At 30.9% G+C, this 20,827-nt stretch overlaps 2 protein-coding genes across 2 annotated transcripts; one reads left to right on the top strand and one right to left on the bottom strand.

The window, feature by feature from the left end:
* The first annotated feature begins 489 nt into the window (after positions 1-489).
* LOC100783590 (chaperone protein dnaJ 20, chloroplastic) lies at positions 490-13,447 on the top strand. Its single transcript, XM_003532917.5, has 2 exons — positions 490-1,049; positions 12,992-13,447. Exons 1-2 carry the CDS (start codon positions 543-545, stop codon positions 12,998-13,000), a joined length of 516 nt encoding a protein of 171 aa, XP_003532965.1. The 5' UTR covers positions 490-542; the 3' UTR covers positions 13,001-13,447.
* Positions 13,448-15,454: 2,007 nt separating this feature from the next.
* On the bottom strand, positions 15,455-20,827 carry LOC100784124 (high affinity sulfate transporter 2). Its single transcript, XM_003532918.4, has 14 exons — positions 20,781-20,827; positions 20,274-20,624; positions 19,574-19,622; positions 19,278-19,482; positions 18,774-18,948; positions 18,633-18,698; positions 18,431-18,544; positions 18,240-18,356; positions 17,860-17,986; positions 17,464-17,750; positions 17,162-17,352; positions 16,682-16,764; positions 16,518-16,594; positions 15,455-16,039 (listed from the first exon to the last, which is right to left on the bottom strand). The coding sequence occupies exons 2-14, from the start codon at positions 20,610-20,612 to the stop codon at positions 15,896-15,898; spliced, it is 1,974 nt and encodes a 657-aa protein (XP_003532966.1). The 5' UTR covers positions 20,613-20,624; positions 20,781-20,827; the 3' UTR covers positions 15,455-15,895.

Genomic DNA, 20,827 nt, shown 5'->3' on the forward strand with positions numbered 1-20,827 from the left:
GTTATTCATTAAAATTCATTATTAATATATCATAAATGTTCAAAAAGTACCGACATTGAGTCAAAATTTATTGATATTTTGATGAGATAAATAATGCATGTTTGTCTGCCTGTCGCTTACGTGTTTTCTGTTATCTTTTTTTTTCCATGATCAATCTAAAATTTACGCTCAAGTTAGAAAGAGTTGCTTCCATCAGACACGACTAATGACATCATAAAATTTAATCCAAACTTGCAGTTATATAGAAAGATTTCAATTTTTATTGTGTGGTTACACTTAGTCTAATCCAAAAAACCACAACGAAAACGTGTAAGTGGATAATGATTAAAAAAACCGTGTTGGTGGATTTCGATGCGACGTAATCATTTTGTTGAAAATTTTACCGTTCTTTCCCTTCATTATTAAAATTATTAGAATAACATTTCAGTAATAGATTCCTAGAAATGTCCGAGCACCTTGTTATATATATATATATATATAGATCCCACATGCATTCTAAAATGTAGATAGACAAAAAACAAACAATTAGATTTGGAGCAATAATGGATGCTTTAACCTTAAGCTCAAGTGTGAACATTTCCAAACCATTTCATATCCTTGCACTCTCAAAGAAGCAGCAAAGAGAAAGACATCCTCGTACGCAGTTTGGTGTTTCATGCAGAGGCAGAAAAGAGCTTGGAGGTGGTGTGGAGGACAACTTGTACAAGGTACTAAGCTTGAGTCCCAAAAGTGCAACCACGGATGACATAAAGAAAGCATACAGATCAATGGCGCTTCGGTACCACCCTGATGTGTGCCAGGATTGTTCCAAGAAGGAGGAATCAACGAGGATGTTTGTGCAACTCAACGCAGCTTACCAGACCTTATCGAATCCTAGGCTTCGAGCAGAGTATGACTGTGAATTGGGTTTGAGAAGTGAAAAGATCAGTGTTGGTGATGAGACTTGGAGATATATATGGCAGAATCAACTTGCTGAGTTGAAGAGAAGGTCTCACATACGTATGGCACAAAACCAAGGATCATGGGGCAGTAGAATCAGACCGCAAAACATCAATTGAAATCAAACACTGCTGGAAAATTGTGGAGTGACCGAAATAAATATCACAACTTTTATTTCTCTCCTAATGATTCTATGGAATATTAATTGTTTTATTTTTTATCACTAATGATGCAAACACCTCATCATTTTAAACATCATTTCAATATTTTTCATTTTTTTATCTTTCTTTTATCATAACTTTATTATATTTATATTTTTTTTCTCATTTTTATTCTTTCGTCTAAGTGTTAAATAACACAATAGATATTCATCTAGCATTTTTCATTTTCATGCAACATTCTTGATTGAATGATGGGTGAAGAATCAGAATAAACCGAACTTGTATTGTAGCACCGCCTTTTTTCAAAAAATAATTATTTAATTAAAATATAATTTTTTTTTATTAAATTGAGTTAGAATTTTAAAATTCTGACGGCATAGTTGTGTCTGGAACGTTAAAAAACCTAGAAAAAATAATTTTAGGGAACTAGGAAAAATAATTATAAAAATGACAACTTTATCCTTAACTGAAATAAGTAAAACTATAATAAATTAAAAATAATAATTTTAAGCTTAAAATATCTTTAGAATGATAAAACTAATATCAGGAACTTTTATAGATTTTTTCAAAATTTTAGTATTGAAAGACGAAAATAGTCCTAAAAGACTGTAAATACTTACAGTTACTAAATGACCAACCCAAATTCTAGAAAAATTATCTAAATAATAATTTAAGATAAGTAATAATAAAATTTATTTATTTAATAATTTTATAATAAATTAAATAATCCATATATTATTTCAATAAAATAACAAATAAATAAAAATGAGTTAATAAAGTTTAAAGATTTGTTTTGGAGAACACAACTATATGGGCTGGACGCAGGTAGTTGCTATTGGCAGTAGCATAATTTCTATTGGCACTACCAAGGTGAGTTCCTTTTAGTAGTGTTCTGAAATTGCGCTTTTGGCAGAAACACAATCAAATCACATTTCCGCTTACCCTCCCTTCAACAAACTCCCTCTCCTTCACAACCATGAAGAACCGATCCCCAGTGGCATCACCACACCTACGCGAACTGCCTCCGCGACCCAAACAACACTGACAGATTTGCGCTTTGCGCCGCCACCACCACACCAACAGATATTCGACCCAAACAACACCCCACTCCAACAGATTTGCGCGAAAGCTCTGCAGCATCACCCCATCACCGGCACGCCTCCACTAGCACCACCGCCCCACTGTGCGCAAGCCATCCCACTGAGACCACACCCAGATTCGCCCCCATATCCCGTCTTCAACCACAACAACCAGGTCAGATATGCACGACCCCAACCACGTCACCATGGCACGCGCGCGACGCCGACACCACCCCATCTTCACAATTTGGCGATGAGGGCTGATGGTTGAAGGAGAGGGGTTGGTGCATTTTCGATGTGGGGAAGGAGAGGGAGTGAGAACAATCAAGTCACATAATCTAGTGTCGATAGCAAAGTTGGTAGTGGGAATAACAACTCCCCTCGACTTATGATTGTAGCCCAAAAACACTAACATAAAGCCAAGTCCTATTAAGTGAACAAAAAAATCAAAATCAAAGAGATAAAATTATAAGACTTTTTTTTAAGGGCGTAAGTGGGCGTGAGTCTCTCCTGAACCTGGCATAATCCAAATCATCTAAAACAATTTTGGTTGGATAATTTTTGTATTTGAGTCGAAGTCGAATCAAATTAATCAAACTCGTTGAGTTTTAGGTTAGATCACGAGTTTTAATATCTAAACTCGTTTACCCGTTAATTTGTATTGAATCATTATTATTATATGTCATATATAATATATTTTTAAACTTTTAAAAAATCAAATACTATTAACTATTGACTATATAAATTTATTGACCTAAATTGAGTAAGTTGTAAGCATCAACACATCTTTAACCTTCAGAATCAAAGTAACATGGATTTTATTAATTGAAGTCACTTCAGATGGACTTCTAAAAATATTTCAAATTTATTTACAAATAATAGACCTTGTAATGTCCCATTGGTTTTGGTAGAAAAGAAGTGTTTGAAACTCATCATCACTATACTTATTGAAACTCCTTATCTCGAATATGATATGTTTAATTTTTCATCCATCATGGATAGATAGATAGAAGTCAAGGAAATGGAGTGGGGTGTGGTGACATCCCAAAATTTTATTTTTAATAAAAAAAAATCTAACAAGAAACAGTTATGTCTAATTTATTTAATAAAATTTTTAACTTATAAAAAATATCACATTTTAAAAAAGAATAGACAAAATTAAATATTTTGACTTATTAACTCAATCCAACCCAAACCGTTTACAACCCTACTTATTTTTACCATAGCATTTACCACGTGGTCATAATAAGACTTTCTACCTAACTTCCTAATTTTTCTACTATTTATTAAAATTTATTGTAAATCATTAATTTTGATGGATTTCAGTTCAAAATAAAAAAAATAGTTAAATAAAAAGTGACAATGTTCATAAAAGATTTAAAATGTCTCCCTTTCTCTTTGCCTTTAATGCCTTATAAAATTAAGGATAAATCATATTTTTTTCTTTTATAATTTTACATCTCTGTAGGTTATTTTCTTCCTTTTTTCCCACCAATTTTCCTTACACTTTCTTTTATTATATTTCGATTCAGATGAGAAATAAGGATGATTGGTCAACACTTAGGTGTAGTTGATAACAATTTGGACTTTGGAGCGATGAGCTTGGTGAGTTGTTTCTGTGGTAGATGATGGAGAAGAGTGTCACAATCTATAGTGTATGGTTTTGTGAAAGGATGGCCAAAGTTCAGTTTAGTTTAGTTTTTGTTTCAAATTAAATTGAACTCTATAAACAGTTCTAAATAACTAAACTGAACTATTCATCGTAGGAAAATAGTTTAATTCAGTTTTTAAAAACAGTTTAGTTACAACTTTTAATTTTTTTTTAAAAAAGTTTGAACTGAATTGTAAACAGTTTCATGTAAACACCAAAAATGCAAGTTATAAAATTCCATAGGTTTAGTAGAAATGCAAGTAAAATTCCATAATCTTACTTGGACAGAAGCTGAACTAAAAAAACTAACAAGACACAAAAAGTTTGAAACAAATTTGATCTTATCGATTAGCAAATTAGGTCCTAAAATTGTTGGTGATAAGGCAATGCTTCTGGAATTACAGTCTTTAACTTCCTTAAACTTTTTCTGCTTCAAAATCTTATTATCGTGAAATATACATGGGTTGCAATCAACTTCACAATACAAGACAACAACATTACCAATCTGATAAACAAGGTACATACAAAATGGTAATTACACTCAATTAATGTTCCTTCACCTAATGTTCATTCAATCATCAAGATTAATAGTGGTGGTCAATGAAGTTCCTTCATGTGGAGACAACATATCTTCAAATAGAAAAATACTTCATTAATTTCTAAAATTTATTATAAAAGCATAACAAAAAATATGTAGAACATTGATATTAACTTACCTTGCTCAAATTTCTCGAGCTCTTTAAAGTTCTCATCAGCAAACATTGAAAAAGATGTTCCTTTCAACCAATCTTGCATGCAAATCAATACTTCCACCATTCTAGGAGTAAGGGAACTTCGATAAGGATAAAAAATTCTTCCTCCAACACCGAATGAAGATTCTGATACTACATTAGAAATGGGAATCGCTAACACCTCTTGAGCCATACTTCCCAGGATAGGAAATCTGGTTGAGTTTACATTCCACCAATTTAAAATATCAAAATTAACTAACTTAAGGAAGGCTCACAATCTTCATTCAGATATTTATCCAACTCAATTTTTGTATCAATTTTATGCCGCTTGTTTGTAGATAGACACTCATAGCATGAATATCATTATCATCTTCTTCATCCAACTATACTACTTCTTGATTAATTTGAGAGCCCTCCTTAACACCTTAGTACTGCTGACAAAGGGGTTTTAAATTAGAATACAACTTCAACTTCAATTCATCTGCCTAGTCTTCATTAAATAAGTACTTAACAAAGTGGTTAACATATTTCACCTTACACTTAGGATCAGGGACAACGACAATCAATGGCAAAATGTTGATTATGTTAGGCGTTCCCCAATTTTTGTCATATTTAATTCTCATTTGAGTAACCATTGAACTTATGCAAACACCATTATGATTTTCACACTTGCAGATCTTTTTACCAATTACAAATACTTCCTATATATATATATATATATATATATATATATATATATATATATATATATATATATATATATATATATATATATATATATATATATATATAGTGACATAGTAAGAACCAGAAAGTCATAGTGTTGCATTATAAAAAAATCTTCAAAAAATGAGAGAGTGAACGAGCTTCATTCTAATCAAATTCTGAAGGTACACCATGCCTCCTTTATAGATCATCAACATACTTTCTATCTTTCATTTCAAGCCTGTCAAATGCTTTTTGATACTTGATAGCTGCCTTCAACATTAAGTAAGTTGAATTTCACCTAGTTTTCACATCTAAGCAAATGAGACCCTTGTAGAGAATTTGCTCCTGTTCAGCATAACCCTTGAATTGAGCCAATCTAGATGGTGAGAATTTGATATACTTGACTGCAAGACAAATTCTTAAAACAAACTCTTTTACTTGTTTCAGGCCATGCTTCACAATCAAGCATAAAAATATGTGCACAAAACCGCATATGGATATAATCCCCCTTCAAAAGTACATTGTACTGAAACAGGAACCTCTTTTTTAAGTGTTGAATCCTGATGTCATTAGATGAAACATTGTCCATAGTTACACTAAAGATCTAATTCAACTCCCATTCATTCAAGCATATTTCAACATTTTTTGCCATATTCTCTCCAAAATGTCATGTGATTTGACGAAAGTTCAAAATTTTCTTTTGTAACTTCCAATTATTATCAATGAAGTGAGGAGTCAAACTCATGTAAGTGAAATTCTGGATTGATTTCCATGTATTTGTGGTAAGACAAACCCTCTCTCCCACAATGCTTGGAAATAAATTTCTTCAACTTTTATTTCTCCTCATCAAAGAGTATAAAAATGTCATGTGTTAATGTAGCACATGATGGGGCACTAAATCGTGGTTGCAAGACAAATAGAAACTTGATGAATGCTTTATTCTTCATAAACCAAAAATGGCAGCTCGACAATCACAAACATCTTCACAAGTTCCTTTCGACACAACTCTTAGTCAAATTTAAAACAACTTGGTGAAAAGCGAACACCAGCACCCACTTGTCCCTATACAATTTGTGAAGAGAAAGCATTTGATCTTTGCACTTTTTGTCCTTTATCTGGATTATCAGGGCATCTCAATAAATGATTCTTCATAGTAGTTGGTCCACCCTTAAACTTAATTAAGGTACCATAATGATTGCATGCTGCCTTATAGTCTTCATTGAATCTTCTTTAAATGGTCCCACGCTAATGATTGAGTTTTATGTTGTGATGATGTTTTTGAATGATGTGGTAATGGAACTTTAGTGGTATAGGCATCTGAGGTATTAACAATTGAATGTCCTGCTGTCTCTGATAATGAAGAATTCATTTGATTTTAGCTATAAGAAAAGCAAGAATAAGGACAAAGAGAAACCAACAATAGCAAACTATGCTTTTCTAAATTCCACAACATCTATCACTCAATAAAAAGTGAAGTTTATACTTGACTACATAGTAAGCTTGCATGTCATCATTTAAATCAAACTCAAAGACTAATCCTAGTAGTATTGAACAACAAAAGAGTCTTCTACACAGAGACCAAAAAGGGTCAAGGAAAAATCACTACACTGGGAAAAAGAAGGAAGAACAAGTTAAAAGAAATAATTAGACAAATGGTATAGGGATGGGTATAAAAAAATTCACACATCACACACAACAATATCTAAAACATTAGGAAAAATCATGTTTTAGCCACAACTCTTAAATCATATATATAATATAGAAAAATATATAATATGCAATCTAATTAGCAATATATTGGTATAAATCACAAACCGATATATGATAACTCTCCAAAGTAATAAGTTTCTGGTTTTCCATGCTTGTCCAAAAGTGTCAGTAGTAATTGTTCCAATGACTAAGGTACGTAAATAACAAAATTATATCTAAGCAACCAATGACTAGCCAAGTAAACATCCAATCTAAAAAAGAAACAATTAAAATCCAAAGAGTAATATAACCAAAGTTTCTAGGACAAATACATTGTATCTCTACCATTATGATAAACATCAGAGATTAGAAGTAAGATATTGAATCCGACTACAAGTAATAACAATATAATAGCAATAACATAGATAGTATTAGTAACTACTCACTTTTAAATATAATAGCAATAACATATATAGTATTAGTAAATAATAAAAAAGAAATATAAATGGATGGAGCTTGAAGAACATAAGCACAAAGCAACAACACAACCATGGAAGTCTCATCAGGTCAACCCACAACCCCACATCCTAAAAAAATATCCAATCCCATCACTCATCGAAAGACTCTCAACACAAGCAGTCATAATCGAATTCCAAGAAACAACAATTCTCTCAAGCATTTCATGGAACACCTTCCTCGCATCCATAACTTCTTACAACACCCGTAAAAATGAATCAAATTATTAACCCATAAACTAAGTGGATGTTTGTATAAGCGCAATGGTTCAATCAAAATCAAATAACCCATAAATGAATTTGGGATTTAGGGTCTTACCTCCATGAGAGTGAGAACTAAAACTTGAGCCAAAGTGCGAGACGCGGGTAAGTGTAAACCTTGAGCTGCAAAGGTTGAGTCGGAGTGAATGACTAGCATGCCTTACTGCATCGTTGAGTTGAGTGAGAGTACGTCATTGTGTCGTTGAGTGAGAGTGTGTCATTGCGTCGTGCCTTCCTGTCTCGTGTAGTCATGTAAATGCTTGAGTTAGAGTATTAAGTTAACAATTAACTGTTAAATTTTTTAAAAAATAAAATGCACTAAAATTATTTTTAATAATAGTTCATTTTTTTTTAAAATAGAATAAAAAATTACGTGTACCTAAAGGTAAAACGCACATAGTGTAGCATAATAGGAGAAAAGAAACACAGATTAAAATTTATTTATATCAACAACAGTTTGCTCATAAATAAACTCTAACCTCCAAGGAAAATTACCCTTCCCTTCCTTGTACCTTTTAAGTATAGGCTATTAGATCAATCTTCACTTAAGTGTTTTTTAATAGGTATCTTTATATTTTACTGTATTTAAAAGGCACTCTATATTTTTTTTGGTGAATTCTAAAGGCACTCTATATGAAATACGTATTTCTTTTATATAGATATATTTTCTTATAAATTATAATTTTATCTAAAATTAAAAATATAAATATAATGCTCGGATTACATGTTAATTTTTAATATACTTAAGTATATGTTTAATTTCTAAAATTTAGGATGTGTGATTTTGATGATCCTCCAAATTAAATTTAAAAGATCGCCCCTTCTATAAACAATAATATAAGTAATTTAGTTACAATAACAATTCCAATCCTTATTATATATTTAAATGAATTTAGCTAAAAGTAGAAATATGATTACTAATATTATGTTGGTTTGAATAAAATTAGGCCCACTCATGTTTGGGACATACAGATGAATTTTGATAAATAAGAGTTTGTTTGAAACAGTTGCAAAAAATCTTATGAACAGAATGTGAAAAATCTAATCTTTTTGTTTTCTTCTAATTATTTCAAAAGCCTCTGCCCTCTAGAAACCTTATATAGTTTATATTAAATAAAAGTTTCAAAAATAGTCGTCGACAAAAACTTACACGAGAATTGAGAAAAATGCTACGGACAAAGACAATCCCTATTCTCTTTACCATCATGCATTACGCAAACGAATGGTCAAATGAACTAGAAACAATTAGGTATGGCAAAAAAATCCGATATCTACGGATAAAATTTTCTATGGGTAAATGATGAATATTTTAAATGGGTATTTGTTACTTATGGATATGAATAACTTTTTACTAATTCTTTAATGGATAAAGTATAGATATTATAGTGCATGTATACGTACCTGGGAATACCCACTATCTATAAAATTATAAAAAAAAAAATCCATATATATATATATATATATATATATATATATATATATATATATATTACGTATTTTTAATTTATTGGGATTTTATGTTTTTCTTTAAACTTAGGCTTTCAGATATTATAACTTTATTTGTAATTTAGATTTATGTTTATTTATATTTATGAGATATTTATTTCATGTTTAATTTTATTATATTAATATTTTTTATTCTTAATTTTTAATTAATTGGTTTTACTTGATGTTAAAAATTACCTATTTTTAATATTTATTTTTTATAGTTTGAAGTATCCATGGATACCACGGATATTAGAAAATCTGTAAATAATAATTAGTCTCTGTAGATACCCAACCCTAATCATTGTCATTCACAGAAACAATGACTCATTTCATTTTTCTTTTTATATTTCAACATAAAAAATGAATTATTAAAGTAAAATTAGTAACTTGTAATGATAAAGTTTTGTACATACAGGTTAGTATATTAAAGATTTAAATATATTTTTATTCCTTAATAAATTTTTTTAATTTTATTCTAGATCCTAATGATTTTTTCTTAACTCTTCATCCCTAATGAAAAAATTACACTGTTTTTAGTCTCAAATCACTTTGCTTTACTTTATAAAATGTACGTTGTTTATACAAATTTAAGAACAACTAAATGAAAAAAAAAAAAAGAGTGAGAACTTTTATTGCAAACATTAACATGGATGAATCGCCTGCTTTTCTTATATCTCTTTGATTTTTAATATAAGATATCGTCTAAAAAATTAATAATCCTTTTTATAAGATATTTTTTTATCATTTTTACGAAGATTTTTTTCATTATTTCTCTTTACTAAATATTCTAAATATTTATACTTTTTATTAATATTAATAGTGGTACATAATATTCTTAAAATTTGATATTTTTATATCACGTATAACAAGTTAATAATTATTAACAAGAATATAGTTGATATATTAACAATATTTTTTAATAAAATTAATTAATTTATCGATTTGTAGTGATTATCTGACAAGTACTTTAAAAAGAGAAAGTAGGACAAAGAAGAAGAAAAAACTAAGAGAAGAGTGAGAACTTTTTTGCAAACATTGACGCGTGCCTACTAGAACCTTTCTCTTTCTCGTAGACAGAATTCTGACGTGTAAGAAGCAGTATTTGACTCTACTGACGACTGCTTGACTAATGACAACTGCACCTGCACGCGGGGAAGAAAAAATGAAGTAAAAAATATGTACCTGAATGACTTGTTCATGTTAACAATCCACACAAGTCGAAGACGTGCACCAACTGCTTTACAAAATAATTAATGTCACACTAGTATTTTAATTTTTTATTTCTAAATCATTTTCTTATTTTTCATAATACATAATTTTAATTTAAAGATATTTAAATAGGAATTAAACTAATAATTTTTTATTTATAGAGAAAACAATAAATTATTAATTAAGATACTTGTTTTTATTTATTTGATTATATTAGTATTATTTTTTATGTTTCATTAGTCAAATATTATTATTTTTTTTTTCAAATTATCAAAATTTATAAATTAAAAATATTTTTTTTTAATTTTACTTAAATAATTAGATTAAAAATAATCTATATATTAAAATTATTTATAAAAAATTATGTAAATTATTTATATGTTAATTTATGAAATTTAATTATAAATTGATATGATAAAAATAAAAATATGTAAATTATTCAAGATAAAAACATATAAATTTTTAATTTATAAATTTGAATAATTTGAAGAAAAAAATAATTCTTGACTAATGATACTAAAAAAATAATATTAATATTATTAATTAAATAAATAAGTATTATAGTAATTTATTATTTTATTTATTAATAAAGAATCATGATTTTAATTTTTATTAATGTATTTTTTTCACTTAATTTAATATCTATCATTGTTTCTGTTGTGTAGTTTTTCTTTTTTTTGGGTTTGCTTTTATTTTGTACGCACTGCGTAGTTTAGTTCAGTTCTAGATTGATTCGGTGTTGTATCAGTCAAAAAAGGCTGCCCATTCCCTCTAGATTAATTTTATGACGCTTGTTTGGTTTATGCACTACTAAACATATGGTTGTCCCAAAACATCTTCTCATATTTTGAAATAATTACATGATTAATTACTGTCTTGATTTTGCGTTTATTTTCTTGCTTTAAGAGAGGAAAATCGGTTTTTTTCTTCATACTTATGTAACCAAAATAGAAGATTCGACTTAGATTGAAGACCATGTCTATTTGAAGTTCTCGATAATTTTGCCCAAGAATTTTCAACTTTGAAGCAATGACACAATACACGTATTCGATGTGATACTCATCTAATACGTTGACATCATTATTCTGGAAATATATAGGACAATACGTGTAATATATTTATATAATTATGCATAAATATTCCTAAAACATAATAAATATAGAATTACAATTTTGAAATCTTAAATTAAGAATATACTTCTTGGATATTACTAAAAACAAAAAAATTATAAATCATTTTCTATTGTCCACAAAATAGGAATGATGTTAATCTTTTTCCTTTCTTGAAATCATATCTATAGAGGAAATTTTCTATTTTTTGTTCATCAACATATAATGCTTTTTTTTGTTTCTATATCATACATGATTATATGTTTCTATTGTAATTGTATTGGACATTCATAATTTGTTTTTTCAAAAGCTTATATATGTATCGGTGAATTGTATGAGAATATCAGTAATAAATATGAATATGTGAAACAAATTAAAGTATCAGTATTTTGTAGTTTTGAATAGTCAATATCATCAATACTATTGTGGCCTAAAACTTGTTAAAAATTGTTGGTACAAAGATAAGGAAAAGAACATGTAAAATACTATTGTTACAATTTAATTAGTAGTATATAGTTCAAGATTTGTTGCATTAAATATTCATAACAAATTTTTTGTCGATTTGTTATAAATTTATCTAACTTGAGTAAGATTGTATTTCATAGAGAATATACTTGTGATTTCATATCAGAGTATGTTTTAATTATAAAAAAAAACTTATTTAAAATCGAAATCTACCAAATTGAGTTAGTCGAAGGTTAAATATCTCCTTACTATATTACTAGATTGCTTTAGTTTTTTTTTTTAAAAAAAAAATTGTTCCTGGCTAAACACAACGAAAACGCGGAGAAGGCTTTGAAAAATTTAATAAGAAATCATTTTCTTTTCCTTAATTAAGATTATTAAGTGTAAGATTTCAATGGAAGTTCTAGAAATGTCTATGCTCTTTCTTCGCATATATATACCCCACTTGCTAAAAAGTAGAGACACAATGATTTGGAGCAATGGATGCATTAACCTTAAGCTCAAGTGTGAACATTTCCAAACCATTTCATTTCCTTACACTCTCAAAGAAACAGCAAAGAGAAAGACATCCTCGTACGCAGTTTGGTGTTTCATGCAGAGGCAGAAAAGAGCTTGGAGGAGGTGTGGAGGACAACTTGTACAAGGTACTAAGTTTGAGTCCCAAAAGTGCAACCACGGATGACATAAAGAAAGCATACAGATCAATGGCGCTTCGGTACCACCCTGATGTGTGCCAGGATTGTTCCAAGAAGGAGGAATCAACGAGGATGTTTGTGCAACTCAACGCAGCTTACCAGACCTTATCGAATCCTAGGCTTCGAGCAGAGTATGACTGTGAATTGGGTTTGAGAAGTGAAAAGATCGGTGTTGGTGATGAGACTTGGAGATATATATGGCAGAATCAACTTGCTGAGTTGAAGAGAAGGTCTCACATACGTATGGCACAAAACCAAGGATCATGGGGCAGTAGAATCAGACCGCAAAACATCAATTGAAATTAGATATTTATCCCAATTACTTTTCTTTCCGTATCGGATCATTACCTGTTAATATGTTATGTAATATATATGTTGTTGAGTTTTTTAATTTACAAAAAAAAATGATATGAGATGCTGGTGATATTTTATTTTTTGGGGTCAGCCAATGAAATGAAGGGTACCAGTGGTACCAAATCAGTAAAAAGAAATCAAGTTACAGATAAAGGAAGGACCCTAAGCACAATCCTTTCTGAAGATAACTCGATACTGGTACTGGCGTACTGCTAAGTAGTATCAGTTTACATAGCCCTTTGATCCCACACACCACACCACATTTCCCTTTCTTTCTATTAAGACACAGAACCCATGAGCCAACAACATGTAAAAGTTTTACTGGGATACAAGTGTAAATGTAAACGTAAGGTAAAGTTTCCCAATGAATAAAAGTTAGAAAGTTAAATCTCATATTTTATTTTTTTGTCAACAATTAAGTATCATATAAATGAAAAAAATTTATAAATTTAAATTTTAAAATTTTGGATTAAAAATATGATATATATTTAATTATGTGATTGTTTATGATATATTAATAAATATTTCTAGTGTTTATCGGTTTAGTATGCTCGACAAGTGCTCACGTGATAGTATCAATGTGCCAAAAATATACAAGTGCCCACTGCCCACGTTATTGTAACCTTCCAAAACCAACTGATATAGAGAGGCAGAGAGTGACGGTTATAACGCCATAAACTCAGCAACAAAAAACAGGAGACTTTGAGACAATTAATTCCCATACCTTGCCTGCGTCCAGCCCAAATAATTCTACTCGAGTGATGTCATACAATTTGTTAGTTGTATTAAAAATATTTGATCTCTCATACTTCTTTTCATCTTTCCAACCATCAAACTGGATCAATGTGCTGAATCCTCTCTAGACCCAACCATTTGTAACATCTATTCCACATATCAATAGCAAAAGGACAGGTAAAGAACAAATGAGATGCTTATCACTCTTCACAAAAAGAGCACAAAGAAAGAATCACTATCCCGCAGCTGAACTCCTATTCTAGTAAGGTCGCCTTTTGCTTGCAATCCATCAATCATAAGGCCCCAAACAAATGGCTAAACTCCTCATGGTGATCTCTTGATCATGCAATAATTATTTTTGCAAGTTACATTCTTGAAATTCGTCAACTTTTTAGAAGAAATTGTAAGATTTTGAAATTCGTCAACTTCCACCCCTATTCTTAGTTAAACCCATTCTCCACCTTTCAGTGCGTCTCAACAAAATCTTATTGAGATCCACAGTAGAAATAGGAATACATTTTCATTTTTATCTTGAATAATTTTTTTGAAATACACAATAAAAATGTATTTTCGTCAAGAGTACTTTTGTTAATTTTTTTCTTATTTTGAAATTTTTGGGTGAACTTAACAAAATTTGAAGTTAAAATAACAATTCCAACTCGTTAAACTTTCGAGCCCAATACACATCAAACCTAAACGGACCAAGCTGTCCATATTTCTAACTCTTAGCTTTTGTTTTATTAGGCTAATACATTCGTATTATAAAACTTACGATGTGAATGGTGACGGATTTGATATGGCTTGACAAGGAATTACTTATATAAGAATACTTAATTACTATGAAGAATGAAAATAATCAATATTAACGATTGAATTTTATTTAGAGGATTACATGCTTAAATACAAATATATATATTAAAATAATTGTATGATCAATAATTAAATTTTAAATTTAATCATTCATTATATAATTAAGATTTATTTTTCTTATATATTTAAAATAAAAATTGTTTTCATTATTATATACATACGTCCCCTGATTAACTTAAATATACTATTAAAATACCTTTCGTAAACAATTATTTGCGACAAAATCACTAGATGAGGTCATTTGTTAAGGAGAAAGTGAAGGAAACAACATGGTTGTGAAGACCGGTTTTTTCTTCAATCTTCATAAACTGGAATCTAACAGAACTGCTGATGACAAATCTATGAGACTCTGCTCTTCAGCTTTCAAATTTCTAATTAATGAGCTCCTTGAACAGCTTCCCACCTTATACAGTTATACAGCATCTTTGTCTTAACGGTTGAATTGAAACAGTTACTTTCTTAATATACTACTCCTTTATACTTTGGAACAAAAGTTGAAACAACATCTAGAAGCAGAATATTGCTATGATACCATATTAAATTTTGTAGTGTAACAAAGGCATCTGAAAGATCCCCTTAAAAATCGGTTCATGGGAGTGGTCTACCCAGCTATATAAGCATTTATTATGTTCATAAATTACCGGACGTGAGACTATTCTTAACAGCATCAGCCATTGAATGTCATTATAATTATTTATTACACCTTCTTTTGCACAATCACCACCACTACCACCAATACCACTACCACCAATAATAATATTAATGATATTGCTACCAAGTCATTTGATAAACTAATTGACTTAATTAAACTATATATTTGCCCAGCCATTACAATACAGGTCATGGATTTAGGAATTCCTTAACATTTGTGGCAAATTTTCCAGTAGTTTGATCTGTAACTAGAGATTTTCCAGTAGAATTCCTATAGTAATTAGAAATGACTAATGATGTAAAAAAAAATCTGTGATTATTTGTTTATTTCGCAGATAAAGAAAAAGGTATAATCAAACCAGAACACATTTTTCTTTCCCTTTTTGTTTTTGTACATCAACTGGGACTATATAAACCGAAGAGAATGAACCAACAAACATACATAACTACTGATGCCAAAGTTACATAAAGCAATGCTCAAATAAGCTTTCTAATGAGCTCCTTGAACAGCCTCTCACTCTTTCCTGCATCTTTGACTTCAACGGTTGAAATTGAAGCAGTTATTTAATTAATAATTAAATTTCTTCATACTACTGCTTCACCCTTTGGACCAAAAGTAGAAACTGCATCAGCCACTGTTAGAAATATTTTATCTTCCCCAATTAAGTCTGCTAACTTTGATGCGTGGAGCTTCTCCATTACAATTGGCCCGGGGTTTGCCAAGATAAGCTGTCAAAAGACCAAAGAGATGAACATCATCACAATTATTTAGTACATGTTGTTTTCTACTGCATAATAATAATACTATCATTATTGATGATATTGTTTGCACGCAAGCAAGTCATTTAATTAATTAATTAATTAACTTAAACTATATATCTTTACCAAGCAAATATAATATAAGAGATGAATTGAGGAATTCCTTAACATTTTTGGCAAAATTTAAGATCATAGGACAAATTACAAAATTTGAGAAGATATAAGTTTGATTTGGTAGTAAAAAGAGAAGGAAAAGAAGAAGACATTGCACATTCAAATCTTCTGCTAACAAAAATTTACAATACTAATAATTAATGTTTATCGGAAATTTTTTTACAAAACTTGATCTGTAACTAGAGACTTTTTGCAGAAGAATTTTTACAGTAATTAGAAGTGACTAATGACTTAGAAAAAGTAAAAATTTTATGATTGTTTATCAATTTATTACCTGTATTTTTCTTTTCTGAAGGGTCTTGTATAACTCTTCAAAAGCATGGATGCCACTAGTGTCAATATCAGTAACAGCTGCAAGAATATGGTTGGGTGAATAACTTTATTCATCAAAATTAATCATGAAAAACAGAATGAAAAGGATTTCGTAGAAAGCCTTACGTGACATTTCAACAATGGCATACTCTATTCTTGACGATCCATTTGTCCTTTGGGCGGCTTCATCGGCCAGCCATCTCAAAATTCTGCAAATTGTGATGGAATTATTCATCAAGCTAAATTTAATCAAGAGAACCAAATATCTAGACTTTCTTAACCTTCAACCGGGAGTGTCCACAAAACTTAAAATAATGTTATACCTCAACGGTCATGGTTTAATTTTCGATACAATTTTTACTAATTAACAGTAAGACTTAGTTCCAGTAGACAACACAAGGTTCTTAAATTGTCATATTAGCCACTTGTACGTAGTACCATTTTAAATTATGGAGTGTACAATTAATTCACCATGCAAGAGCACATTTATTAGGAATAATAGTTAAGTTATATGATTGACTTGAATAAGCCGCAAACAAAAAAAAACTAATAATTGACAATTAATATATACCAATAAAAAAAAATAGGAATAACAGTTATAATTACCTCTCCTTGATATAGTTGGAGTTTGAGAAGTAGATTGCAGAGTCAACCCTTATAATCAGCATGCCATTAATTTGGGTTGCTTTGGGGTATTGCAGGATGTTCCTATAAACAGTAGTCCCTGGAAGTTTTCCTAGTACTGCAGTTCTTGGCCTTGTCACTTGTAAGAGGATTTTGGCAAAAGATATAGCCACCTACATAAAGAAGGTTAAGTAAGTACTATTAAATACTGTGGGTTGGCCAAATTGAATAAACAAAAAAAAATGACAGATATGTATCTTTTCTGTAATTGGTTTTCTCATTACCGCGATTAGAAGGCCAATCTCAACACTTATGAAGATCACGCCAAAGAAGGCTCCCATGCAAGCAACAAAATCGAATTTGTCAATCTTCCACAGCAGAATAACTGCTTCAATGTTCACAAGGCCAAGCACCGCTGCTATTATAATAGATGCAAGAACCGCATTTGGAGTGTACTTAAAGAGTGGAGTAATGAGTAGCAGTGTTAATAACACAACAATGGACATAACTATGTTTGATACAGCAGTTTTACAACCAGCCATGTAGTTCACTGCTGAGCGAGAAAAAGATCCTACATAAAGATCAGAAACAAAACAACGCTTATTAATATGACAGTGATATGATAATAGGTAAAAGATATTTGTATAAGTTAAGAGCTGAATCCACTTTTGTAATTGTACCTGTAGCCACATAACAAGATGTTAGTGAACCAATAATGTTCATTGTTCCCATTGCCATCATTTCTTTGTTACCATCCAGTGAATAGTCTTTCATGGCAGCAAATGTTCTCCCAATTGCTACAGCTTCCTGAAAGTTTAACGAATTTGGTCATCTCAGAAAAAGGAAAGAAAATGGAATTTGGCTCCTCTAAAGTGGGTAAGGATAACGTGAGTACTCATCGTTTGGTTATTTAAATAACTACGATCATAACTAATGAGAAAATCAACAATTGATATTGCAACACATCCATGATTTGTTATGTATGTGCATGTAATATCAACTAAAATTGCTCACTTTATCCAGGAAAAGAAATGAGGAATCATCTGCGAAATTTGCTTACCGTGAGTGCTACCATACCAGCTACCACACCAACCCGAATACCAGGGCCTAGATATTTTCCACTGAAAAAAATCTCACTAGCAGATGATGGATTCACACCCTTCTTAACATGTCTCACCTGAAACACCATACTTTTTAAGTTTCACAGTGCTTAATTTTGCTTCAACTTTCAATCAATTTCATGCTACTTACAATTGCCACGCCTTTCTTGTCTGCCCTGGTAATGTAGACAAAAAAGGTAGACACTATAACAGAGATCATAGGAGAAATTGCAGCCACCCAAAAGAGTTTCTTATTCTTTTTAGCCTGTCCATTACAACAGAAAAAAGTTATGATAATGAAAGTTCCAAGGAAAGGGGCAGAAAAGAAGGAAAGTTGTTGTTGGCATTCTTACAATATACTTGGTTATAAGAAGGAAAACCAAGAATGCTACTCCAATGACTATTGTTTCCCAATTCCACTGCAAGCCAAGATTAAAGCAAATGAATATGATCCCCATTTCAAAGTGAGTTTCTAAACAAAAATGAAACCTTACCCCGTGGTGTGCTTCATTGAAAACCGAGCGCAGGACAGAAACAATATCAGTTTTCTTGGTGAACGCTTTTATGCCAAGAAAACCCTTAAGCTGTTGCAGTGCAATAGTAATCGCAGCTCCAGCCATGAATCCCACAATGGCAGCATGAGACAAAAAGTCAATCAAGAAACCAAGCCTGCAAAAGTTCACGTTTAGATTGTAACACAAGAAGAATTTGGGCAAATCTAAAATAATAATGCATGAAAAGAGTATCATTGCCAACAGTAGTGTATTTTTATTTTTTTTGGTCTGGGTCAGAGGTTACTGGTGTCCTTCAACCCTCTGGTCAGAGGTTAATTCCGCTCATGGTGCATGATTGTTGTTCGCGCATGGAAATTTTACATATGATAAAAATTAAATACGGATTCTCTCACTAAATTAATTGTTCTTACTTATGTGAACACATTGGGGCTTAAACCACTGCACTAGCCTTTTGGTTTGCCAAAAGTTGTATATATACTATACCTGAGAACACCAAGTGCCATTTGAGTGACTCCTGCGAAGAAGGTAGCAGTAAATGCAAGACGCAGGTATTCATGACTTTTGAAGTCACTGATCTCATCGGTTAGCATAGTCCCAAGCAAGAGGGACACCACAGCTACGGGCCCGATGGCAATATCTCTTGAGCTTCCCATGAAAGCATACACAAGAGGACACACAAAGCTGGTGTCTGCACAGAGTGAAGGAAAGCCAAGTCAAAACACAACTGAAGAACTAATATATCCAAGTTTTGCTTTCTTAAAATAAATTAAGATGCTCACATAGTGCATATTGGGGTTCCAAATTTGCAAGCTTTGCGTATGCAATGTCCTGCCATGCATTCATATGTTAGAAGGTGATCTTCCAAAAACACATAACAAATAATCTGCAGAATCAGCACATTTTCTAATACACTATTTTTAACATATTATTATTATTTTTAGTTGAAATTCATGTAGGTCTCACTAGTTTGGAATGACACCCCAGATGAGAAATATGATCTACATATTTAATGTGGTACTGGTACACATGAATTTCATTGATAAGAAAATGTCGAAAAAGAGTGCTATAGAGTATATTCTAAAATTTTTTTCATTTCAATATTTTTGCTAAAAATACATGTTTGATTCCTCATCTTATTTTTTCTCTTTTTAGTTTCAGTTTAATTCTTAAGTCTAAAACATTTTACTTTATTCCCTTAGAAGTATCTTTGTAAAACCAAAGTTATTTGGTGCTGAATATTCGTCATTTTTGCTGAGAATTAATTTTCATGGACGAATTAATTGATTATTTTTAGTGATATTTTTCTTTTTCAATTATGTATTTTTCATCCAAGGGACACCCGAACTCAAAATCTTACTTAAGAGAATCAATCACGGTATCACTCCCACTAACAATTTATATAAGATGATCTATGAAAAATATATTTAGTCCAGATAAATAAATATCCTAATAATATATCATCGAGAAGTGACTACTTACCTGAGGGATACATAGACTTGCAATGGTGAGTCCAGAAATGAAATCACCTCTGAATTTTTTAAGATTGTAATCTCTTCCCCATTCAAAAAGGGGGAAGAGAGATTGCAGGCCTAAGAGAAACTTTCTACCGCCGGTTTGGTCCTTAAATTGTTCAAAGGGTTTGTCTGGGAAGAAAGTGTCTACCACAGAATGTTTGATCTCTTGGAAAAGTGTCTGCTTTGGAGGAGTTCCCACCTTGTGAATATGTGGCAAAGTATCTCCATGCCTACGTGAAGAAGGCCCACTTCTTATTTCCCCCATGTCCTTTGCCACAACCTCGTCACTAACATGCTGACTCATTTAGTATATCACCTGCAAAGTAAAGTAGCTAATTGTGTTAGTAGAGCATTCTATTTCTGAGAGTCAAGTGCTTGAAATGCTTCACGCATGGTCACATTTTGTCATGTGAAGTTTCTTATATATATGACTATAATGATTAATAGACGACATGATATATGAGTTACTAACCAAATGATGTTACAAGATCTGATGATACCCCACGAAACTTGATGTCT

This window comes from Glycine max, chromosome 8, assembly GCF_000004515.6.
Source record: "Glycine max cultivar Williams 82 chromosome 8, Glycine_max_v4.0, whole genome shotgun sequence".
Taxonomy (NCBI): Eukaryota; Viridiplantae; Streptophyta; class Magnoliopsida; order Fabales; family Fabaceae; genus Glycine; species Glycine max.